This window comes from Nicotiana sylvestris, chromosome 9 (assembly GCF_000393655.2).
Source record: "Nicotiana sylvestris chromosome 9, ASM39365v2, whole genome shotgun sequence".
In the NCBI taxonomy this organism is placed as follows: Eukaryota; Viridiplantae; Streptophyta; class Magnoliopsida; order Solanales; family Solanaceae; genus Nicotiana; species Nicotiana sylvestris.
In genome coordinates, this window is record NC_091065.1 from 88,097,009 (window position 1) to 88,123,723 (window position 26,715).

The 26,715-nt window shown below is 38.5% G+C and overlaps 1 protein-coding gene across 1 annotated transcript; it reads right to left on the reverse strand.

Annotated features, from left to right (window-relative positions):
• Positions 1-21,860: 21,860 nt before the first annotated feature.
• LOC138877889 (protein MAIN-LIKE 1-like) lies at positions 21,861-22,720 on the reverse strand. The gene is made up of 3 exons (XM_070157535.1): positions 22,274-22,720; positions 22,005-22,163; positions 21,861-21,926 (listed from the first exon to the last, which is right to left on the reverse strand). The coding sequence occupies exons 1-3, from the start codon at positions 22,718-22,720 to the stop codon at positions 21,861-21,863; spliced, it is 672 nt and encodes a 223-aa protein (XP_070013636.1).
• Positions 22,721-26,715: the final 3,995 nt, after the last annotated feature.

Consider the following 26,715-nt stretch of genomic DNA (forward strand, 5'->3'; position numbering starts at 1 on the left):
AACGAAAACGTTCTCGTCGGCAGACTCGAACTTCAAATGGAAATCTGGAATGCAAAGAAGCTTGAACGCCAAAACAGAGGCTGAAAAGTGAACGTAATGTTGGAAACTCAGCTTTACAATACTGTTTTGAAGCTCGGATAATCAGACACGAACTCGAACAGAAAATGTTGCAATGCCAGAACCTCGCCGGAATCTCGAACGGATCTGAACGGACCTAACAAATAGATCCGGTGACCTACGAATGTGCTGTAACAGGACTCGATGTCAACAGGAGCGTTACACCAAATGGAATGACAAACTTGAAATTAAGTCGACAAACTCAAACGAACTCTCCGCGAGTTTTAAACGAACTCCATTGACGAAACAAACTTTCATCGCCAGTTTTCGGCGAGCCTTGGTGAAGTTAGCTGGAGACGGGTCTGTTTGGTTGGTGTTCCAGCGATTTTTGGTTGAGTAGCTAGCAGAGATGAGGTCGTTTTGGAGGCAAGCAGCGATGCTAGGCTACAGTGTGGTCGACTGGTGGCATGAACGGCGGTTGACATTGAGATGGAGTTTAGGTTTTTTGGTTTTGAAGGTGATTAAATCTCATGAGGGAGGGGTCGTTTGGAGAAGACGATCCGAGGGGGGGTCGTTCCTTGCGCAGCTTTTCAGCTTTTTCTTGTTATTTTTCTTTTTTTTTATTTTTTTAAGCACTAATTTATAGGTAGAGTCTAGGTTTAGGTGTATCTTTGTGTATTTTGCCCATTAGTCCCTAGGTCTTTTGTGTTAAGTCTTTAGGGTCTTCTTTATTTGTTTTTTATTCCAAAAAAGAGTCTTGAAGGGTCTCTAGGCTTAATGGACTAATCCAAATTGGGCTAAGAATTGGGTTCTAAAACTCTTAAAATTATGATCCAACACCTTAATTGACTCATTTTAAAGTAAGATAAAAATATTACCTCATACCAAAGGCTAACATGAAACTATTATATATATATATATATATATATATATTATTTTCAAAATTATATAAAGATAAAAATAAGTACTATTTTTGTATATTTCTATTTGAATTTATGAAAGATACGTAAGCTAAAATATATTTTTTCGTAATTTTCCATTTTTATGACGAAAATAACGTAAAGAAGTTAAAAATAGTTGAAATAGCTATATTAGGCCTAAATTAAATATTTACATGCTAAAATATAAAAAATCTTGGGGAGGGTCAAAACTCACATGTCTATAGTTGCCCTTCTTTTACTGGAAACGCGACGCATTTTCGGGCAAAGAACGACTAGACAGGTATTTTGACCCGACCATTATTTAAAGAGACCAAAACTAAGAGAAAAGGGGAATGTGACCGAGCCCTGGTATCTGAGCTGCCTACATATCCTTGGCTATAAAGGAATCAGGCCACGTGTAGTTCAGAGAGGAGTGAGATGACGGAGTGTGCCGAGGTGGAGAGCCGGTCGAGGTGTCGTTCTGCCGAGGTTCAGTCCGCGGTTCTTGTTATTTCATCAAAAAATCAAATGAAAAAGACTAACTAAACCTGTCAACTACGAGTTACAAGATTCCTATCTATAAGTCTTCTGAAGCTTGATCTTGAGTCTTGAATGGTTCTTCATGCACACTTTAGATTTGAACCTTGACGCTTGCTAGTTGCAGGTGCCAGCTCGTTCTTTTTCAGCTTTTTGGATCAAAACCGTGCATGCAGTGCTTGTGACCTCAACCATATCTTGAGAAGCTCATATCTTTCATCAACTTCTGCATTTGGATTAACTTTTTGCCTTTCTCTTTTTCTTTATTGAGACTAACTTCTATTGATCACCTCAGACTGCTGACTCGCATTCTTGCCGCGAGCTTCTTTTGTTGCTGACTTGAATTGTAATCTGAAATGCTTTCCCTTTTCTTTAGGTGGATGCCTGATTGCCAAAATTTGAACTGTATTCTCGTGCTCTCCAGGTGGGCGCCTGATTGCTGAACTTGAATTGTATTCCCGTGCTCTCCAGGCGGGCTCTTGACTGCTGAACTTTGAGACGTATTCCCATGCTCTCCAGGCGGGTGCTTGACTGCTAAACATAAATTTATTCCTTGCTCTTCAGGCGGGCTCTTGACTTCAACAAAATAGATGAAAACAAAGAAAAACCTCTGCCCCAGTTTGGTAGCTAGGCACATATGTGAGTGTAAACTGAATCATGTCACCAAATATCAATAAGAACTTGAAAGCTGAAAAATATCAATAAGAACTTGAAAGCTGAAACTTGAACTATACTCCCTTGCTCTCCAGGTGGGCGCCTAATTGCTGAACTTGAATTGTATTCACTTGCTCTCCAGGTGGGCGCCTGATTTCTGAACTTGAATTGTATTCCCTTGTTCTCTAGGTGAGCTCCCGATTGCTGAACTTGAAACGCATTCCCTGCTCTCCAGGCGGGCTCCTGACTGCTGACTTGAAATGTATTCCCTTGCTCTCCAGGTGGGCGCCTGACTTCAACAAAATAGACAAAACAAAGCAAAATTTGCTGCCCTAGTTTGGGTATCTGGACACATATGTAAGTGTAAAACGAACTGCATTACCAAATATCAATAAGTACTTGAAAGCTAAAACTTGAGTTATACTCCCTTGTTCTCCGGGTGGGCTCCTGATTGCTGACTTGAAACATATTCTCTGCTCTTCAGGTGGGCTCCTGACTGCTGAACTCGAATGTATTCCCTGCTCTCCAGGCGGGCTCCTGATTGCTGAACTTGAATGTATTCCCTGCTCTCCAAGCGGGCTCCTGGCTTCAACAAAATAGACCAAACAAAGAAAATTTTTCTGCCCCAATTTGGGTATCTGGACGCATATGTAAGTGTAAAACAAACCACATTGCCAAATATCAAAAAGAACTTGAAAGCTAAAACTTGAATTATACTCCCTTGTTCTCCAGGTGGGCTCCTGATTGTTGACTTGAAATGTATTCCCTGTTCTCCAGGCGGGCTCCTGACTGCTGACTTGAAATGTATTCCCTGCTCTCCAGGCGGGCTCCTGACTACTGATTTGAAATGTATTCCCTGCTCTCCAGGTGGGCTCCTGACTGCTGATTTGAAATGTATTCCCTGCTCTCCAAGCGGGATCCTGACTACTGATTTGAAATGTATTCCCTACTCTCCAGGCGGGCTCCTAAGTGCTGGACCTGAAATGTATTCCCTGCTCTCCAGGCGGGCTCCTGACTTCAACAAAATAGACAAAAACAAAGAAAATTTTCTGCCCCAGTTTGGTGGCTAGGCACAGATGTGAGTGTAAAACTAAATCATATTACCAAGTATTACTAAGAATTTGAAAACTAGGTCCCATTATCCAGGGGTTCCTGGCAATTCTTAACTAAATGACAATTTTAAATCTAAGTTATATCTTCTAAAGGTGTGACTTCTGCTAAATCTTGTTATCTAAGAGGGTCTTTAAACTACTCCCCATTATCCAGGAGGGTCCTGAAAATCAAAGGTCAAATTTTATCTTAAGAGTGACAACTTTTATGGTTGAATTATACTACCCTACAACAGAATTTACGCTAAATATTGTTATCTAATCGAAATCTTAAAGCTAAGTCCTATTATTCAAGAGGGTCCTGAAAACTCCTAATTGAATCTTATCTCGAACATGCAAACTTCTAAACCAGCTTATATTCCTTCGGGATACATTTATGCTAGATTACGCCATTTCTAAACTAGGACATTTTCCAGGAGGGTCCTGAAAATCAAAAATCAAACCTGTTTGGTGACTGCCTTTCTTCGCGGAGGGTTTCTCCGAAACAACTGAAATTTTCTGCCCCTGTTTTAATCAAAGAAAATTTTTTGTCAATTTAAAATGTGGTGGTTAGTTTGTGGCCTTTACTTTGAGGGCGATTGCTCCTTCACTTCCCATGATAACTGATTTCCGCTCGAGGACCTTGCTTGGTTATGGACTAACCACTTTTTCTGTCATCCTTATCACAGAAAATACCCCTTCTCCATTCTGACCCAATTCCCTTTATCTGTTGCATTGCTCATGAACTGACATTTTCCAACCTTTTTGTTTCACATGAATCCCAGAGCATGTCAATTACCGTCCACTCGATGTGCATGTTGTTCTTTCCGGACTTAACCCACTAGCATTGGCCTTGAGGTCTATTGCTCCTTCACTTGCCATGATAACTTTGATTTCCACTCGAAGACCTTGCTAACCACTTTATCTGTCATCCTTATCACAGAAAATACCTCTTTTCCGTTCAGACCCAATACCCTCTATCTGTTGCATTGCTTATGAACTGACATTTACCAAACCTTTGTGTCTCACATGAATCCCAAAGTGTGCCAATTGCCACCAACTCAGTACGTATGTTGTTCTTTCTTGCTTAAACCACTAGCCTTGGCCTTGAGGTCTATTGCTCCTTCTCTTTCCATGATAATTTTGATTTCTGCTTGGAAGACCTTGCTTGTCACTGGTTAACCACTTTCTTTGTCAATCTTATCACGGAAAATACCTTTTCATCCATTCACCCTACACCCTCCATCTGTTGCACTGTTCATGAATTGAAATATACCAAACCTTTGTATTTCTCATAGACCCCAAAGCATGTTAATTGCTACCAACTCAGTGCGCTTGTTGTTCTTTCCTAACTTATGCCACCTTGATGTGCTAGCCAGATCCCATTTTGTGCAATTGGAAAGCTGGTGGCAAATTTTGAAGTCATTTCTCACTTATTTTGACCAAACAGACTCAGGAAGAGGAAGTAAACAAGACAAAAGGAACATAGTAAAGGACAAAGGAAAGAGATGATTCCTAACAAGAAAACTACAAAGTAGAAACTTATCAGATGTGGATACTAACTCTAATAACCATGCCATGCACTTGTACCCTATTCTGTTGAGCAAGTCTGATGTTCAACTCTTGTTATACCTCTAAAACGTGAAACTGGGCTTCAATGCTCCGATCATCCAATCTGATTCACAATCCTTATTCGACTTGTAGCGCCCGAAGGATTTTCACTATCAAGCCTCTCTCATTCTGTTCTCTATCTCAACTTACCGTCGCCCTACGGTGCCCGCGAGGGTTTTCACCAATAAGACTCTCTCATTTTTGGATTTTTCTCAGCTTCCATCGCCCTACGGTGCCCGTGAAGGTTTTCACCAATAAGACTCTCTCATTTTCATTATTTTTTTGCTTGGACCAGAGTGTTGCCCCTGATATGAATTACCTCTCCTTGCTTGACTTGGCATCTCTCGAAGACTGATCGGAAGGTCTTTCTTTGGACCGTAACGTGGGCTTTTGGATAGGGTTAAAAAGAAAGGATATCAAAGGCTCAAAACAATTCACATGGGTCCAAAATTACAACTTTCGGAATCAGATTTCTTACAACAACCACAACTTCTGTCCCAGTTTCATGCTTGGGGACTTTTGGATTTTTATTTTGATGAGACCGAACCGTGAGGCTGCCTGCGTATCCTTAAAAGGAATCAGGTCGAACGTAGTTCATGTCATAGGAATTGCTCTGTCGTTGTGATTTTTCTTTTCTCTTTTCTTTTCTTTTCTTTCTTCCTTTTTCTCTTTTTGTTGTTTTTTTGTTTTTCTTTCCTCTTTTCTTCTTTTTTTTTTCCTTTCTTCTTTTTTTTCATTTTTTCAATTTTCATTTTTTCTTCTCTCTCTTTTCGTTCTTTTCTTTTCTCATTTTCCTTTACTTATCTTGCATGCTTGTGTTTCTGATCTTTGCTACTGATTCCGAAAGAAGGGTATGAAAGAAAATAAACAAGGCTCAAAGGGGTAATGAAGGATAATGTGTTTAGATAGCAGAACAAAATGCCTTCGTCATTCCAATCTTCAGAACATGCCAAGTACAAACAACACAATTAAACAAACCAAGGAAAATAGTCGTAATATCTTTTGATTGCGCCAGACTTGATGACCATATCCACACATTCGCCTTCTACATCTGTTACATACAAAGCACCATTGGACAACACTCTCACTCTCATTACCACGAACAGCCCTCTACAAATTTGGGGAAAACTTGTTGTTATCTTCACCCGATGTAGCATGATACATTTCAATAGTGTATTTTTATGTTCTATCTGCCCCAGTTTCACACGATTCGGGCTTGAAGTGATCTCAAAATGCCTTCACTTATTTCCCTCCAATGTCCCTACATCTTCAACATTGTCTCATTGCTTCGTGACTAAACTGACTTTTAAAACCAGGTTGAGAATTACGCATGCATGTCATATCACTAGAGTCAACAGGAAAAGGACTATAAAAGGAAAAGAGAACTAAACAAAAATGACTAGAAATAAAAGAAAATAGAAAATTGCATTAGACAGATGGTGAAAGGGTTTGGACAACAAAACAGACAAACTAGACTGGGGTTACAAACCTAGAACAAACCTAGACAACGCTAAACAGGTTACAGGTTACTATGACTAAACAAACTAGGCAAAATAAAAGGATAGAAAGGTTTGAGTCACAAGACAAAATCCGGATGACAACCCTGAAATAACCCGGACAGCAAAAATGACAACAAAATAACCACCAAAAACTCCTCCCTGACTAACCAAGAAAAGAGCGTCTTTTCAATCATCAAACTCAACATCTTAGCCACTGACTTCTTCATCAACAATACTAGGACCTTCACACGTCTCCATCACATTGTTCTTAACAGATTGCTTTTGGGTTCCCTTTGCCTGCTCGTTCTTAGGATCAACCTATGATAGAACTGAAAGCTTAGTAGCACGTGGACCTCCGAGGCTCCTAGAAGAATTCTCACATTCCTTTTCAAAATAAACCATACCCACCATGTGTGTCTCATTATGCATAGGTGATGGACTTTGGCTAGTGTCTGTTGCATCTGGATTTTGCACGACAATGTCTCCTGCATCAATAAGCTTCTGAATCGCATTCTTCAGATTCCAACACTTCTCTATGTCATGCCCTGGTGCATCTGAGCAATAGGCGCACCTTGGAGAAAAATCAAACTTCTTTGGAAGAGGGTCTGGCATTTTTATCTGGGTCGGCTTCAACATGTCCAATTTCCTTAGCCTCTGGAACAGACTGGCATATGACACTCCCAATAGAGTGAATGTTTTCTTCTTCTGTAACCTCTCGTTCTTAAAGGCTTGACTAGGTCGGAAACCTGATCCAGGGGATTTTTGATAGGCTCGTGGGGGTAGATAGGCATTTTGTGGAGCTGGATACTGGGAGAGTGATGTACCACTTTGGGAGTTCTGTGGAGAGAAGTGGCATTGGGGAGGATCCTATGGTGCATAAGGATATCCACGGGGACGATGTTGAGGCTGAAAGTGTTGATCGGGAAAGCCCATTGGATCATCTTTTCTATTTCTCTTTATTCCACCCAAGCTTACTGGGATGTTCTGAATGTTTTTCGAACAACTCATGATTTTGCCTGACTTGATTCCCTCTTCTACTAGCTCCCCCATTTCTAACACATCATTGAAAGGCTTCCCCAGGGCCGGGATCAAATGACTGAAGTAGGTGGGCCCCTGAGCTTGTAGGAAAAGCTCAACCATTTCATCTTCACCAATCGGGGTATTGACTCAAGCAGCTTGCTCCCTCCATCTGAGCCCAAACTCTCTAAAGCTTTCCTCCGGATTTTTTTTCATTTTAGATAGGGAGGAGCGGTCCGGGGTAACACCTGATTTGTATTGAAAGTACCGAACAAAATCTTGAGTCATGTCACCCAATGTAGGCCACTTACCAACATCTTGACGATTATGCCATTCCAAAGCTGCCCCGGTCAGGCTCTTACTGAAGTACGCCATCAACAAATCATCTTTATCGCCAACACTTCTCATTTCACTGCAATAATCACTCAAATGGGCTACCGGATCTCCACACCCATCATACAAGTTAAATCTTGGCACTTTGAATCCTGCGGGCAGGCGAACGTCAGAGGACACAGACAATTCTTTGTAAGTCATGCTACCCTGGTCTTCCCTTCCTTGTTTGTTCTTTAAGGATTGTTCTACGGCTTTCATCCTCCTGGGTATCCCATCTTTCCCTTCTCTTCTTGTGAACCTTTCATTTTCAACATGAGGCTCGTCTCGCGGGCCCTGTTTGTATGAGTAGAGAACTTTGTGGGCAACCTTTGAGGGGTAATATTGGGAATCATGAGCTTGGAGATAAGCGAATGGATATGGAGAGTATGAAGGATCATCTGGCATTGTGTCCGGAGCTTGGGTAAGGGCGGCATCTAGAAAGCTAGGTAGTGGCGGGAGTGGTGCCTTCCCAGCCATCCAAGCCTGATACATGTTCGCCATGTGTCGTCTAAACATCTTTACCTCTTCAACCAATACATTGCGCTGTTCAACCAACTGTTCTCGAACCCCGGTATCAACCAACTCACTTCTGTTGTTGTCTGCCATTGCCATTTGACTTTATGTTGTAGAGAGGGGTTACCACTTTAAAAACCAAAAACCAACCACCCTTCTGCTATGAATATAATAAAATGAAGCCATCACGTTAGCATTAGGGCATTTAACATAAGATAATCTCACTTTATGTGTAATGCAGCTAGCCACAGTTATCGGTTCTAAAATGACTTCAAGGGTACAAAGGTCAATTGACATCATCCCTTTTCCTTCATTTTCCTTCATTTCTCCCTTTTTTTCATCATCACTCTTTTCTTTCTCTCATATCTCACATCCCACAATTTCATCTTTTTTTTTCGTTTCCCTCTTTTTCCTTTTTTTTCCTCATTTTCTTTTAATAATAAAAAAAATGATTTGATCGAACCCTATGTAGGTTGCCTACATATCATGACCCCGCATGAATCAGATCTTTGCGTAGTTCTGGAAGATCGGGACTAAAGTAAACAAACTAATATTTTTATTTTCTTTTCTTTTCTTTTTTTCCCTTTCTTTTTTTTAAAACAGATACTCTATGAGAAATTATAAAGGAAAAACCCTAAAAGAGAAAAAGATTTTTTGATTCTTTTTTTATGAAGGAAATCTAAGGAATAAACCACAGCAAAATACTTTTGAATCTTCATTTGATATCCTGACGCAAGATTTCGAAGCAAGCAATGAAAAAGATAAAACAGAATGTTTTTGGATTTCAATTTTGATGGCCTAAAGGAAAAATTCTAATGATAAACAAAAGATAAAGTATGTTTTTCTTCTATGTACAATATCCTAAAGTTCTAATAAAAATAAAAAGAATTTTTTTTTCATCTTTCATTAATTTCCCAAAGAAACACCTCACAAGAAAATCTTTTTGGATTTTTGAATTAATGCCTTAAAGAAAACTTTTAAAGAGGTACTAAAAGAAAATTCTTCTTCTTTTGGATTTTTAGTCTTAATATACTAAAGGAAATATAAAATAATTTTTATTTTGATATTAGTTTCCTAAAAGAAAAACAACCACAAAGGAATTTTTTTAAATTTCTAGAATTAGTATTCTGAAAAAAAACCTTATAACGAAAATATAAAAATGCAAAATTTTGTTTTTTTTTTTGACATTACAAAATAAGAAATACAATAACAAAAGACTGGGCAAACTTAACTAGACTATTACAAACTCTAACATTACTTAAAAGACTAAATACTACTATACATGACTAGAAAGTAAAACATGAACAATTGACTCAAAAATATAAAATGGCTCCTCGAGCAGCTCCTGAATGCGGTGATCCTAGGGTATCAGTCATGCTCAAAATCTGGTAAGTAAATCCACACCTGGATAAGAAAACTTAAACCAACACTATGTGAGACAAAAACATTCCTTACTAGACACATGCAAGACATGGTTATGACCATTTTCTAAAATTAACCTATGTGGCTAAAAGTGGCTAAAAATGCAAGATTTGGCTAAGACCCCGCGAAGCCAAGAACCTAAGATTTACTAGGAAGACCGGACCCTATGTGGGTTGCCTACATATCACGCCCCGAAAGACGAGAATCAGGTATGCGTAGTTCGGGCAAATTGGATACAGGCGAGAATTTAAAAAACCAACTAATTTAGAGAAAACATATTTTTTGTCTTTTGTTTTTTGAAAAAATGATGAAACATGTAAACTCTTTTTGGATTTTCTTTTCTTTTTTTTCGATTTTTTTTTGATTTTTTGAAAAATGATAAAGAGTGCAAAATCTTTTTAAAGTTTTCATGCTCTTTTTTTCTTAATAAAATGTAACAAAAATATAATTGGGCCCTACTCGCTTCATCCTAACACTTCAACCTCTCTCTTTTTCTTTTTTTTCTTCTTTCTTTTTTCATTGTTTTTTTTTCATTTCTTCATTTACCCTCAGCTATCATTGGTCCGCCAAATGACCCTTTTACCCTTGAATAAATGCAACATGTAGCACATAAGATGCATCAGGATGGTTTTTTATTTTTTGGGGTATACCTGTCCAAGACGAACCCAACCCCTGTGTTGAGTCCCCAAAGTCAAATGCACATGATGCAAACAAACGTGCCTACTAGGGATCCGGCTGAGGCTGAGTTATTCTAGGTTCAAAACCTGGATTTATTGTTCTAGACCTAGCTTACCCGAGTGGACAGCTCGAGCCGAGGGGGGCAGCGTACCGGGAATACAGAAGCTTCGCCGGCTTTGCAACTTGTTCGAACCTCGTTCTAAATTTGAGATATGACTCTAACATAAAAGAAGTCACACGAAGTGCACACTTCTTCATGATTTAGAAGAATCAGAGAGAAGAGGGATTTCGCAACAGTTTATATACAGTTCATGGAATATCAGAGCGGTAAAAGCAATCAATTAGCACATTAGGCCCAAATCATGTAACAAAATCAAATAATGGATAAATCCAAAAATAACAATTATTCTAAGCTCGAATTCTTGAGCCCTGAACCAGAGATTCTGGGTTCGTCCCCAGCAGAGTCGCCAGAGCTGTCATACCTTCTTTTTTACCTACACCCCCGAAAGGGAGTATATAAGGGAGTTTTTTCCAATTTAAAGTGATAATCGAAACGGGATTAATTATTAAAAGATTCAGAGTCGCCACTTGGGATAATTTATGGTGTCCCAAGTCACTGGTTTAAATCCCGAATCGAGAAAAAGATTGACTCTGTATTACAGTCCACGAACACAGAAAGGAATTCTGTTAACCCAGGAGAAGGTGTTAGGCATTCCCGAGTTCCGTAGTTCTAGCACGGTCGCTCAACTATTATATTCAGCTTAATTATCTTATTTTAAACAATTATGAACCTATGTGCAAATTTTAACTTTTAACTGCTTTTATTCAATTTTTAAAGAAGATTGAACGTCGTTTAAAACACGTTTTTGGATCGCGCCACATGAAATGCACCCGCAATCCTAAACATATTTTATTCAACGTTTAAAGATTTGGGTTGGGTCACATGAAATGCACACCTGAATTTAAGGAAAGTAATTTTTAAATAGCGCGCCTAAAGTAGCTACGTGTTTGCAACTTTGTGAGGTCCATGAAATTTGCTAAATGGATTATAGATTTGTAGGAAAAGAAAACTAGCAAATAATCCCAAGCCCTACGACTCATCTGTCAAGACCCAAACCGATGGGCTGGGATGGGTACCCGGTACCTTACTCAACTGAGTACCAACGTAACATATCTTTCTTAATACATCATCATATACACATGCATACGGGCCTAATAGGCCAACATGATCCTTTATAAACTCAAAACATAAGCCGACAAGGCCGTACAATCTTTTATGTACACGACATATGTCTACAAGCCTCTAAGAATACATAAATGTCATAAGGGTCGGGACAGAGTCCCGCCATACCAAACAATACATTTCTAAATCATACTAATCAAACAAGCAACTCCGAAGCAAATGAAGCGCACCAACATCTTCCGCCGAGCTGATAACCTACTTGGAGGACCCTCGACCTGTCTATCGGGACCTGTGGGCATGCAATGTAGCGTCCCCAGGCAAAATGGACGTCAGTACGAATAATGTACCGAGTATGTAAGGCACATAAATAAATACATGAGAGATATGGAAGACATATAGAGTACATGACTCAACGTGTAAGTCTGAATAACTTTGTAAATTATAAATTACTTTTAACGTCATGCATATGCGTATGAATGTCATGTCGTGCATAGGTACATATTTAATAATATAATTAGCCTTTGAGGGCATCCCATCATATCATATCGGCCACCGTGGTCAAAATCATCATCGTATACCAGCTGATTAGGTGGTGGTGCGTATATAACGCCATAACCTTTCCCATATCCCATATACATATATATATGTGTGTGTGTGTGTGTGTGTGTGTATATAATGCCGTTTGAATCATACTTACATATATAACGCAGTTTGAATCATATTTCGGCCACTGTGGGCAACATCATCATCATATACCAGCTGATCAGGTGGTGGTGCGTATATAACGCCGTAACCTTTTCCCATTCCATATACATATATTTACATATATACGCGTATATAACGTCATCTGGTCATGGGGTAATGCACATGAATGCAATGCATGAAAAGTACGTCAATAAAATCATTCGGAAGGTCATAAGACCACTTTGCCTCTTGAGCAATATCATAAAGTAACATCTTTTCAACTTTCGTATTTTTCTGAGACCCATGAACAGATGATAAAATATTATGACACATGGTAATTAAAGAACATAGATATTTCTATTACTTCTATGAGTAGAGTCACTTTTGGAATTTGTGAATTTGCACGTTTCGTTCATATCGTATGGATCATGCCAAAAGAAAGAAGGGATAGCCTTAACATACCTAGAGTATGGAAAAATCTGTATAATATTCTTGGAAAAGATTATACCGTATTCTTTTAGAACCACAAAACTTGGACGGAACTACGCTTCTGCTCGTTGATGTATTTGAACGCGTGAGCAACTCTTTTTGGTGTTACATTATTTGAACCAAGAATGAAAATTCTCTTGCTTTAGGATTTGTTGATCATTTCCTTTGGTTTTGTTTCCTTGTCCAAAGATGAACTTAACTTTGATCTCTAGAGTAGTTTTAATGAAATGCTGAAACATTTCATTTTAAAGCTTAGGTAGCTAGCCACCTACTCCAACATGACCATGAGTCATTGTTTGGAAGTGGTTGGATGCCACGTGGGAGTGGTATAATTTATTATATTTTTTATCCACTTATTAGTTAATTTGGTAATATCTCATTACCCGGTAATTAATCAATTACCCGCATAATTTAAAAATTACCATAAATTACTTAAAATTCTATATATTTTTAAAATACTTCATATATACATTATATATTACAGTACCGTGGTCATATGGTACCTTGCATGGTACTAGTTCATCATTATTGGGTATTCTCGTTCGACCCGTATTTTATTCCAAATTGACTACTTTCAACAAAACTCGTTTTTTTTAATCCGTGTGCCCTCTTATTCTTCATAACACTTATTTATTGCTTGCTGTAAATAGCGTAAGTACGTTAACTTCAAGATGATCTCATCCCTGAGTCTTACATCGGTTAACTGAAAATGGAATTTTAACGTATGATACTTCAGGGTGCAATATCGTTGTAACTTAATACTGCGAAACGTGACATCACCATAATGTAATACTGCGGAACGTGAATTATCACTTCCGGGCTCTCATTAATTTATTTATGGTGTATTTTCATGTACGAAAATATGGGGTGTAACATCATTCCCCCCTTTGGAACATTCGTCCTCGAATGTTGACTGATGCGCTTATCGTTCTCCTATCCAATAGCTCTTGCGAATACATTATTAATCCTCTTGCCATCTAGGCAACTGTTCTGTGAATAAGTCCAAAGGCCAGGTATTCCCCCCCCCTTTAGGCCTCTTTCCCACACCATGACTTGTGATCAAATTCCTTCCAATCTTATAATTGTTGCTACCTCCCATCATGCAGCTTCTACGATACTGACCTTGTAAGCGTGCTTATGCGACTCTCCTCTCCTTTTTCCTCCAGTTTTTAGCCAATCCTGAAGTTCTTCGCTTTTTGTCGAACTTACGAATATTGCTTTTTATAGATGTGATTATCCATTCGTATGACTTCACTGCATCTACATAGGTCATATTATACCATAACTCTTACCTCGACTTCTCGTTACTGTGGTCTGCTACCAAATCCCAGGTTACTTTCATTGCTTATCCCATACTTATAAATCTATTTCCTCTAATGCTTCCACATTACTGTTCATCGTAAGAATGACAGCCTAATCTCTTCCATACTTTATAACTTTTATCCATCCATTGTGGATTCACCTCAATTTTGATCCATAATCCATCCCTGATAACTTAACCTGTTATGTAATATTTCTGATAGGATTCACGTTTTATTAGGGAACATCTTAAATGATTAGATTGATCCACCTGGGGCGATACCCTACTTTCATAACCGTATCTCACGGCATCCCAATGTGTTTTACCTTGCGTGGGTATTTTAATCCTGTCCAATTCATGAGATCCCTTTCTTTTATTCGTCAGATCATTACTCAATCGAAGGCCCAAACGTCATTTTTTCTATAATAATCACACCCTCATTCTATTAGCAGCGCAACATTCCATCTCTTCTGAATGTTATTAGTCTTAGACTCCTTTGAGTTCATTCAAGCTATACTGGACTTTCTATAACTTAGAGAAACCATTAGCTTTCTTGTTTTCATGGGTTTCAATCCCGAGGACTTATCCATTCTCGTCACCCTTTCACTTGCCTTTCCTCATCCTTACTCATGTTTCGTTAAAACTTTGTCGCTCAACTATACTTTAGCTTGGGACCTATACATATCTATTTATTCTATCTGCGGCCTTCCTTCGACTTGCTTGCACCATAGATTTTCTTATGTTGTTCTGGAACATCAAGTGAGACATCACATCATCTCTAATTATCCTTTACTCTCATAATCAGGCTTTTCGATACCTAGACCATAGGCTGGAAGGTATGTTACTAACGTCGTTGTTGTCATTACTGAATATTGAATTCCCGTGCTTATAGACTTCTATCCGAAGTATGGATTATTCACGATCTTCTGCCTATGAGTATCTCGTACGTTGTTCACCTTTACCTTACTTACCTTAAAATTTCGCATCGTATCTTCTATCTCTTTCATGACCTTCCCTCAACATAGGTATAATTCACGTCCACAACTTGAAGCTCTATTAAAATAATCGCACCTCTGCTACATACACTATCCGATGGGAGCTTCGTACTGACTTCTTATGAAGCTGGTAGTTCTTCTAATTGGCTTTCTTGTAGAGCCATTATAGATTATGGTTGTTATGTTATTTATCTTGAACATCTGATATTAAGAGTGATTCTGTCATGTTCTAGCACAACTTCTATAATTTTCTAGGTCCAATAATCAGACTCTTGATTTACTTGGGTGATGTGACTCTTTAGCTTCAACTTCCTTCCGATCAGCCTTTATGTAGGTTTAAGCTACCTTCCAATTTGTGGGTCATGTTATCAGTTATTACCTTAGCCTTTCATGGGCGTTATGGAATATCTATGATACATTCTTTTAACAATTCAATCATTTGTTTATGCCCTGGGATCAACTCTTCTTTTTAACTTATATCGGAGTCTTCTATGGCTATATGATTGCCAACAAATATAATGATCCAAAATCTTGAGTGTGTCCATAATGTACTAACTCTGGATCATTGATCGAATAATTCCTTTCGTTTCATTTCATCTCTCTTAAAACGTATGCAATTACTTTTTCTGGTATTTCTATCCCTTGTTGCGTGCATACTTAACGCATCCTAGTTCCCACACATGCCAGAACTTTTGTGCAACTCATATAGTCTCAAATATTACCTTTAATCTTTCCCGCCGTTCATTAGCCACGGTAGGGGCCACTTTCTTTTGGAGGGCATACAATTTTTGTTGTGAGACTGCTTTTATATGACCTTTTCTTCATTAGGTTATTGTGCTTAGGTTGAAGCCTTTTTCCTCATTTTCTAAGCTAGTCCTTCACTGTAGTACTTACGAAGGATCCTCTGACTCTTGTAAAGATGCAAGCTTATTATATCGTATACTTGACGGACCTACTACTGTCCTTCCTTGCCTATACTTATCCGTAGTTACTTATCTTCACGCCCTTGTACTTGTGGGGTTGCTTCTGGACTGATATTTTGACCGTCTTCCTAGTGGCACTCTCTTTTATTTCTGTAATACTCATATAGTACCTTTTTAACTTCTTCAACTCCTATATGAATATATCTCAAGTATTACAATGTCAAAACTGCGGGGCTGAATTTTCCATGTTGGGGTTTACTACATTTATCTTGCATGATCTACTGATTTGTCTGTAACTTCTTGTTTTGTCATAACTGGGATCTTCCTAACCAATTACTAACTACTCGTTGACCCATTCTCATAGCAATATTTCCCATAATCTTTGTTGGGTTATTTCCTTTGTCTTACTTTATGTCTCGTACTATCTCATTTTCTATTAATAACATCTCGGGCAGGGACCCTTACTTCCTCTTATTGATGTCGTATTTGCATAATGTTCTGGAATTGTAGCATATATGTAGAAGCTGAATAAGTGTAATATCATTCCTTTTTATTTTTTACCGCATTATTCATTTATTACTCCATATTCCCCCCTTTAAGGGAGTACTAAGACTTGGAGCTATGATGACCTGCCTACAGATATGTTTTTTTTTCCTCTTCATCTTTGATATCCTTTCACGTCATCAATGACCCTTACTCGCCTTGCAGCATTCCTTCTGTACCAAGGATGACAAATCCCCTTACTCGCGAGGGTGACACTTAATATAACTGGTATATACAGTCCCTTAAGCTTAACTTTGCTTACATTGCTTGCTTTAAGGAAGCGTCTTCCTGAATCAACATCCTCTGAATTTCTCATGAACCTTCTTCTGTTGTCCATCCTATTATTGCTGTAATACGATATGAAATTCTTATGATGCCGACTATTATCAACTCACTCAGTCCCTATTTCATGTTTAGTTTATCTTGTTCACCAATCCATACTGGCTTCTATTACTCTAGGGTCTAACTTTTCCTTTTGGTAATTGCGTCAGAGTTGCGAACTTATTTCTCGAAGTGAGGATATGAATTTATGGCCCATGTTCTTCATTGTCTCAAGGCATGTCATTTTTTGTCTTTCCCTTCACTTAATTGTAAATTCTGTAATACTGTCATCATTTTTTTGACCTACCCTTATCATCCGTGTATCGTATCTTACTCATAATGCTTTATTAACTCTCTTCTTATCTCCCGCTACTTATCTATGTCTACTGGTTTATTCTAAAGACTCGAACAAAACATTCTTTTGCCTTTGGCTCCCCTTGCTCCATCCCTTGGCACTTTCAATTGCCTAGCATTCTTTCTTTACTGGGGCGGGAGCCACACTAAGGTAATATTTATTCCTTCAGGGCTTCCATTCTAGCTTTAATATCTTAGGGTGCACCATCTAGGTGTATCACGAGGAAATCTACTAGCACACTTGCAATATCCTTTGGAAATGTCATCTAACACAAACAATCCATTCACCATAGGGTCCTGATGTTCCGTCCTTTTTTTAAACTACACTTGTTAGCCCCCATAAGGCATAACGGAGGTGGGTATGGCCAATTATACATATCTTTGTTACTGTTGAGGGTAACTCTTAATGCTTATATTTTTCTACCAGAACTATAATACCGATAATCTTCATTAACTGGGCGCATCGTACCCTTCTTCACCTTGCTTCTTTTACTTCTTAAGAACATTGTATTTTACCATAAAGGTGGATAAATATTCTTGCCTTAAGGTCCTTTATCAAGAGGCTTACACTTTTCAGTACATCCATGATTTGCAAAAGACCTCACATTTACTTATCATAACCAAGATGCAAAATCGAGTTCCTCTAAATCAAAAATCCCACAGTTGTATCTCTTATCGATCGTCTTTCTGAATGTAGGCATCGTCTTATTATGAATAGAAGTTTGGGACTCGAATTCTTATAAGTGAGTTCTACCACACGATCTAGAGTAAGAAGAAAGAGTAATAGTCCTAAAAGCCTTGTAGCCTCCTGCTTATAAGTGTGGTGCACGACACACCCATAAACAAGACTCTACTAGACACGACTAATAGACTCCCTAGGACAGAACTGCTCTGATACCACTTTTGTCACGACCCAAACCAATGGGCCGGGACGGGTACCCGGTACTTTACTCAACTGAGTACCAACGTAACGTATCTTTCTTAATACATCATTATATACACATGCATACGGGCCTAATAGGCCAACATGATCCTTTATAAACTCAAAACATAAGCTGACAAGGTCGTACAATCTTTTATGTACACAACATATGTCTAGAAGGCTCTAAGAATACATAAATGTCATAAGGGTTGGGACAGAGTCCCGCCATACCAAACAATACACGTCTAAATCATACTAACCAAATGAGCAACTCTGAAGCAAATGGAGCGCACCAACATCTTTCGCTGAGCTGATAGCCTACTTGGAGGGCTCTCGAGCTGTCTATCGGGACCTGCGGGCATGAACCACAGCGTCCCTAGGCAAAAGGGACGTCAGTACGAATAATGTACTGAGTACGTAAAGCACATAAATAAATACATGAGAGATATGAAAGACATATAGAGTACATGACTCAACGTGTAAGTCTGAATAACTTTGTAAATCATAAATTACTTTTAACGTCATGCATATGCGTATGAATGTCATGTCGTGCATAGGTACATATTTCATAATATCGTCAGCCTCTGAGGGCATCTCATCATATCATATCGGCCACCGTAGGCAAAATCATTATCGTATACCAGCTGATCAGGTGGTGGTGCGTATATAACGCCATAACCTTTCCCATATCCCATATACATATATGAATACATATATACGTGTATATAACGCCGTTTGAATCATATTTCGGCCACTGTGGGCAACATCATCATCATATACCAGCTGATCAGGTGGTGGTGCGTATATAACGCCGTAACCTTTTCCCATTCAATATACATATATTTACATATATACGCGTATATAACGTCATCTGGTCATGGGTCAATGCACATGAATGCAATGCATGAAAAGTACGTCAATAAAATCATTCGCAAGGTTATAAGACCACTTTGCCACTTGAGCAATATCATAAAGTAACATCTTTTCAACTTTCATATTTTTCTAAGACCCATGAACAAATGATAAAATATTATGACACATGGGAATTAAAGAACATAGATATTTTTATTACTTCTATGAGTAGAGTCACTTATGGAATTTGTGCATTTACACGTTTCGTTCATATCGTATGGATCGTGCCAAAAGAAAGAAGGGATAGCCTTAACATACCTGGAGTAGGAAAAACTCTGTATAATATTCTTGGCAAAGATTATACCGTATTCTTTTAAAACCATAAAACTTGGACGGAATTACGCTTCTGCTCGTTGATGAATTTGAACACGTGAGCAACTCTTTTTGGCGTTACATTATTTGAACCAAGAATGAAAATTCTCTTGCTTTAGGATTTGTTGATCATTTCCTTTGGTTTTGTTTCCTTGTCCAAAGATGAACTTAACTTTGATCTCTAGAGTAGTTTTAATGAAATGCTGAAACATTTCATTTTAAAGCTTAGGTAGCTAGCCACCTACTCCAACATGACCATGAGTCATTGTTTGGAAGTGGTTGGATGCCACGTGGGAGTGGTATAATTTATTATATTTTTTATCCACTTATTAGTTAATCGGGTAATATCCCATTAACCGGTAATTAACCAATTACCCGCATAATTTAAAAATTACCATAAATTACTTAAAATTCTATATATTTTCAAAATACTTCATATATACATTATATATTACACTACCGTGGTCATATGGTACCTTGCATGGTACTAGTTCATCATTATTGGGTATTCTCGTTCGACCCGTATTTTATTCCAAATTGACTACTTTCAACGAAACTCGTTTTCTTTAATCTGTGTACCCTCTTATTCTTCATAACACTTATTTATTGCTTGCTATAAATAGCGTAAGTACGTTAACTTCAAGATGATCTCATCCCTGAGTCTTTCATCGGTTAACTGAAAATGAAATTTTAACGTATGATACTTCAGGGTGCAATATCGTTGTAACTTAATACTGCGAAACATGACATCACCATAATGTAATACTGCGGGACGTGAATTCTCACTTTCGGCTCTCATTAATTTATTTATGGCGTATTTTCATGTACGAAAATATGGGGTGTAACATCATCTCAACAAATCATCCACAAGATTACCCTATACCTACTACTGTATCAACAACCCTAATTCTGTTATTTCTTCTTAATTAGTTTACTATCGGATTGGTTTCTAATCACACTAGGAAATTTCGTTGCAAATCACATACAAACAGTTAAGTACCATACACGCCAAAATAGAGAAGAATATGTCAAACACTTAACAAATGATATGAACAAATGGAAGCAAATATTTCAAACATTCTACTATGACATGAACAACAACAACATCTAACATCCAAATGCAATCAAACACTGAATTGACTCAAAAACATGTATATGAAAAAATTGAAACTCGAACCTCAAACCGGAAACGAAAAACAACGGTCTCAAATCGAACCTCGCCGGAAACTTGAACCGGAATCAACCTCGACTTAACCCCACTCCCACACACGAAAGAAAAAATCAAAACCAAATGAAGAACGGAAACGTTCTCGTCGGCAGACTCGAACTTCAAATGAAAATCTGGAATGCAAAGAAGCTTGAACGCCAAAACAGAGGCTGAAAAGCGAACGTAACGTTGGAAACTCATCTTTACAATACTGTTTCGAAGCTCGGACAATCAGACACGAACTCAAACAGAAAACATTGCAATGCCGGAATCTCGAATGAAACTGAAAGGACCTAACGAATAGATCCGGCGACCTACGAATGTGCTGTAACGGGACTCGATCTCAACAGGAACATCACACCAAATGGAACGACAAACTTGAAATTCAGTCGACAAACTCAAACTAACTCTCCGCGAGCTTAAAACTAACTCCATTGACGAAACAAACTTCCGTCGCCAGTTTTCGGCGAGCCTTGGTGAAGGTGGATGGAGACGGGTCTATTTGGTTGGTGTTCCGACGATTTTTGGTTGAGTAGCTAGCGGAGATGAGGTCGTTTTGGAGGCGAGCAAGGCGCTAGGCTACAGGGTGGTCGTCTGGTGGCATGAACGGCGGCTGACGTTGAGATGGAGTTTAGGTTTTTTGGTTTTGAAGGTGATGAAATCTCATGAGGGAGGGGTCGTTTGGAGAAGACGATCCGGGGGGGTCGTTCCTTGCGCAGCTTTTCAGCTTTTTCTTGTTTTTTTTTCTTTTCTTTTTTTTTCTTTTTTTAAGCACTAATTTATAGGTAGAGTCTAGGTTTAGGTGTATCTTTGTGTATTTTGTCCATTAGTCCCTAGGTCTTTTGTGTTAAGTCTTTAGGGTCTTCTTTATTTATTTTTTATTCCAAAGAAGAGTCTAGAAGGGTCCCTAGGCTCAATGGACTAATCCGAATTGGGCCAAGAATTAGGTTCTAAAACTCTTAAAATTATGATCCAACACCTTAATTGACTCATTTTAAAGTAAGATAAAAATACTACCCCATGCCAAAGGCTAACATAAACTATTATATATATATATATTTTATTTTCAAAATTATATAAAGATAAAAATAAGTACTATTTTTGTATATTTCTATTTGAATTTATGAAAGATACATAAGCTAAAAATATATTTTTTCATAATTTTCCATTTTTATGACGAAAATAAAGTAAAGAAGTTAAAAATAGTTGAAATAGTTATATTAGGCCTAAATTAAATATTTACATGCTAAAATATAAAAAATCTTGGGGAGGGTCAAAAATCACATGTCTACAATGATGCTCCACAATATTAAGGTACATCAACGGGACGGAAGAGCTCCACATAATTCAGTCGGCCGAGCAATAATCGGGCAAACTAACTATTAGCTTATCGATGTGTGGCCTCCAAATGAACTATTAAGTAACAACAAAAAACGTGAGTATATGCAACATATATGAATCCAGGCCAAGAAAACTTAGGTATATATTTACCTGTGCGCCCTCCAGCAAATCTAACAAATCCCTGCACAAGGGGAGATTATGTCGAGCCTCGTACTCTCCTCCATATCCTCGCCTATCAACCCACCTCCTAGCTAGAGGGAGAAACGGAGGTGGTGCACCTAGAGCTAAGGGTGGTAGAGGTGGCTGCAACTGCAGGAAGCGCTCCCAGGCCTAAACCTAATATACAAAGTAGACGTAAAATTCAAGGTATATATTTATTGCGTATGTTATAATGAATAGGGTATCGACTGTGTTTTTACCTGTAGCAGCGGCAAAAATCCAGCAATGTCGTACTGGGTGCTCATGCTCACCCGGCACATCTGCATGTACAAGTAACCGAGAATGGTAGCACCCCAGCTGTACTGATGTAAATCATCTAGCCGATCAAGATGATGAATAAATCTTAAGCTAACAAAATTCCCCGAAGTGTTCGGGAACAAAACCCCTCCAAACATAAGCAGCATCAGCAACCTCGTGTACCGGTGAATATGCAGATCCGGTGGATCATCCGTAATGTCATCATGCATCGCCTCCATATGCTGCCGGATGGACGTCAACTGCAAACGACTAGCCTCACTCAATGCACCCTCATCCGCTGGCCGAAAACCGGTGAGCCACTGCAACATTTCCATGTACTGATATCCCGTATACTCTCTCATGTTAGGCAGCAAAGCAACAGGGTGTCCATCAAGGGGCACCCCATACATGACCTCCACATCCTAAAGCGTGATAGTGGTCTCGCCAATGGGCAAATGGAATGTGTGCATCTCCGGTCGCCATTGCTCTATCAGGGTCGTGATCACCAACTAATCCAACTGCAGTCGGTCGATCTCCACAATCCTATAAAAGCCTGTATCCTGGAGGCATCTGACTATACAGGGATGGAGAGGGTGGTCCCTGAGAAAGCCCCACATATCATTTACTCTCCTAGCACGGAACATCTAGGCAAGTAATTGTTCCTCCCATATGTAGGACGACCTATGATCGCCCTGTAACGACAGTAGCTCCAGGCTGGCAGGTCCGGGATGCAAAGGCGGAACCTCCATGTCGTCTACTGTAAATTAAACAATATTAATTACATTATTTTTCTTTAATATATTAGTTTTATAATTTTATATAATTATACAAGATTCAATTATGAAACATTCACATATGGGTTCCGGGCTCGATATTTGAGGCCCAGTAGCACCAAGGTATCCTGAATTCTTGTATTCATGATAAGAAAATTTTCCCGATTTATCACGCAACATGTCTGTTATTTTAAATGTAGTTTTATTAATTAATATGTTAGTTTTATTATTTTACATGTTAATTTTATTATTTTATATGTTAATTTTATTATTATATATTTTTGTTTATTACTCGCTTATTTTTTACTATAATAGAATTAAATAATTAATTTTTATAATTATACAAGATTTAATTATTAAATATTTATATATGGGTTCCGGGCTCTATATTTGAGGCCCAGTAGCATCAAGTATCCTAGAAATATTGTTGTTTTAGTTTGGGAAATAATTGTTGTTTTCTCGTGTTATTTTCTTACGGTCATTGACTAGAGTTTGTGTTTGAACTATCAGCTTTTTGACGTATTTTTGGGTAAAAAAGATGCTTAAATAATTAATTTCAATAACTATAAGGATACTACGCTAAAGGGAGATACATTTCACTATGCTAAAAGGTCACTACATTACAAATACAAGCACTACATTAGGCCACAAGATACCATTGGAGGGAACTAAAGTAACAATTTATCTATTCTACTAGTATTTAAGCAAATAAATAATCTAAATCAGATAAAAATAACAAATAAATAATCATAAAACATTCACGAAAATACATATACCACAGTAAAAAGTAACTAATTAACATTTTTTTAACAACTAATAATAATTTCTCTATTTTTACTAATTTTTTAGCACACTAAAATCATAGTCCGATTAAAAATAACAAATTAGTTAAATCGCAAAGCGATCACAAAACAACATAGAACACATTAAAAATAACTAATATGTATTTTTTATACGAGTTTTAACAAAAACTAAATCGGAATACCTCGATTTTAAGTTTTTGGTACATCGAAGATTTGGTGATTTGGAGTCGAAACAAGCAACCCACTCCGAGAAAATGCCTTAGCTAGGACGTGGGACCGAGAATCTACACTTTTATGGGACCGGTGGGCTCCACTCGAGATTTTTTTGTTTAAAATTGGGGGGGGACCGCGCTGTTTTTTTTTTTTGTTTTTTTTATTTTAAAGGGGGAGGTTTCTGTCGACTGGTTTGGTGGTGAAGAAGGGGACCGTTTTTTATGCAAGTATAGCGCCGTTTATTAAGGTGCTATATGTATAGCGCCTTAATAAACGACACTATACTTGCCCATCTTTACAAATTCCTATATAACTGTCACAACCCGGATTTTCCACCGTCGGGAGTCGTGATGGCACCTACTAATGAGAGCTAGGCAAGCCAATCCTTAACTGCTTACTTAATTAACAATTACTTCTTTTAACAATTATCAGTAATAGCATGAAAGCAACAGAATTAAATAAATAAACGGAAGACTTAAGTTTAAAGAAACTGAACAATAATGCAAGAATCAACATATGCCTCTACCCAAGAACTGGTGTCACATTACTCACGAACTTTTAAGAGTGCTAAATACAACCGTTTGAAAGAAATTATAAATTGTTTGTCTCGAATATATGAGATAACAGACGGAAATAAAAGATAGAGGAGACATCGGGCCTGCAAACGCCTGCAAGGCTACCTCAGTGTCTCACTGGACTAAAGGCTAGCTCCCGCGCTACTGCTGCTGTCCAAAACTTGGATCTGTGCAAAAGAACACAGAGCGTAGTATCAGCATAACCGGCCCCATGTGCTGGTAAGTGTCTGGCATAACCCCGGCGAGGTAGTGACGAGGCTAGCACCAGACTCCAGATAAACCTATACAGTTATATAATATATGGCGGAAAAATAAACAATTAATAAGCAGTTAAAGCTGGGGAAGGGGAAACATGCTTCGGGGATAGCAGTTAAAAGAGAATAATAGGGAATAATAAGGAAGCTAGCACTATAACTTCTATCACAAATGAAGAAAATAAAGGCAGCTTTCACTTTCAGTTTCCTCTTGTTGCAGACGTGCAACCCGATCCCATTTCTCATATCTCGTGGTAGGTGTACCACCCGCTCCCATTTCATCATATCTCATGGTAGGCGTACCACCCGCTCCCATTTCATTATATCTTGTGGTAGGCGTACCACCCGCTTCCATTTCATAATATCTTGTGGTAGGCGTACCACCCGCTTCCATTTCATAATATCTTGTGGTAGGCTTACCACCCGCTCCCATTTCATCAATCTTGTGGTAGGCATACAACCCGCTCCCATTTTATAATAACTTGTGTTAGGCGTACCACCCCCTCCCATTTCATAATATCTTGTGGTAGGCGTACCACCCGCTCCCATTTCATCAGTCTTGTGCTCTCATTTCAGTTCATCACACAATCACAATAAATCCCGGCAAGGGAACATAAGTAATTTAATAACTTCCCGGCAAGGGAACAAGGATATCGAAATAGTCATCCCGGCAAGGGAGAATCAGCTATAACCAATCTCACTTTTCTAGTACTCAGTTCAATTAATGGAAATACTTAATCATAGAGGATCATTAATTAAAGTATACAAGGTGTCATTCAAAAACACAACAACTTTCAAGTTAAGACCCACGGTCATGCTTGACACCAACGTATAGATATTCGTCACCATGCCTATACGTCGTACTCAACAAGAAGCAAGTAGCAAATATGACTCAACTCCTAATCCCTCAAGCTAGGGTTAAACCAAACACTTACCTCGATGCCTTGAACACCACTCAAGTCTCAATTATAGCTTTACCTCTTGATTCCACCACCAATCCGCTCGAATCTAGTCATAAGTTACTTAATCACATTAATAAATGCTAAATGAATCAACCCCAATGCATGAAAATGAGTTTTCCAAAGTTTTACCCAAAAGTCAAAATTCACCCCCGGGCCCACGTGGTCGCAACCCGAGGTTCGAACCAAAATCCGATTACCCATTCCCCCACAAATTCAAATATATGGTTTGTTTTGAAATCGAACCTCAAATTGAGGTCCAAATCCCTAATTTTAGAAAAAACCTAGGTTCTACCCACATCACCAAATTTCCCCATGAAAATCTTTGATTTGAAGTTGAAATCATGTTAAAAGATGTTAAGAAGTGAAGAAAATAAGTTAGAAATCACTTACCAATCGTTTCGGAGAAGAAAAGTTGTTTGGAAAATCGCCTCTTATGTTTTGGGGTTTTGAAAAGTGTAAAATAACTGAAATTCACGTGTATTTATACCCCTCTGAAGTTCCCATAGCGGACCGCGCAAGAAGGACCGCGGCCGCACAGGCTTCCTGAAGGCCTGCGGATCTATGCCTCGCGCGGACCGCGCAAAGCCGACCGCGGCCGCGCAGCACCCACCGCGGTCGCACGCGTTTCGTTGCTGGCCGTGCAAAAGGGTTCATAGACCTATCAAAATTCCTGAACCTGCAACATCTGATCTTTAAAGCATAAGGCATCCCGGAACCTACTAGAAACTCACCCGAGCCCTCGAAACTCTAAACCAAGCATGCACACTACCTCAAAAACACCCTACAAATATATTCGTGTGATCACATCACCAATGTAACATCATG

What these genes read in the sequence shown, in the direction of transcription:
- LOC138877889 (XM_070157535.1), bottom strand. Translation starts at nt 22,720, where the DNA reads ATGTATGGGGTGCCCCTTGATGGACACCCTGTTGCTTTGCTGCCTAAC. An exon ending in GATTTTTGCCGCTGCTACAG is followed by an intron (nt 22,164 to 22,273) that starts GTAAAAACACAG and finishes CGCTTCCTGCAG; the next exon opens with TTGCAGCCACCTCTACCACC. An exon ending in ATTTGCTGGAGGGCGCACAG is followed by an intron (nt 21,927 to 22,004) that starts GTAAATATATAC and finishes GTTACTTAATAG; the next exon opens with TTCATTTGGAGGCCACACAT.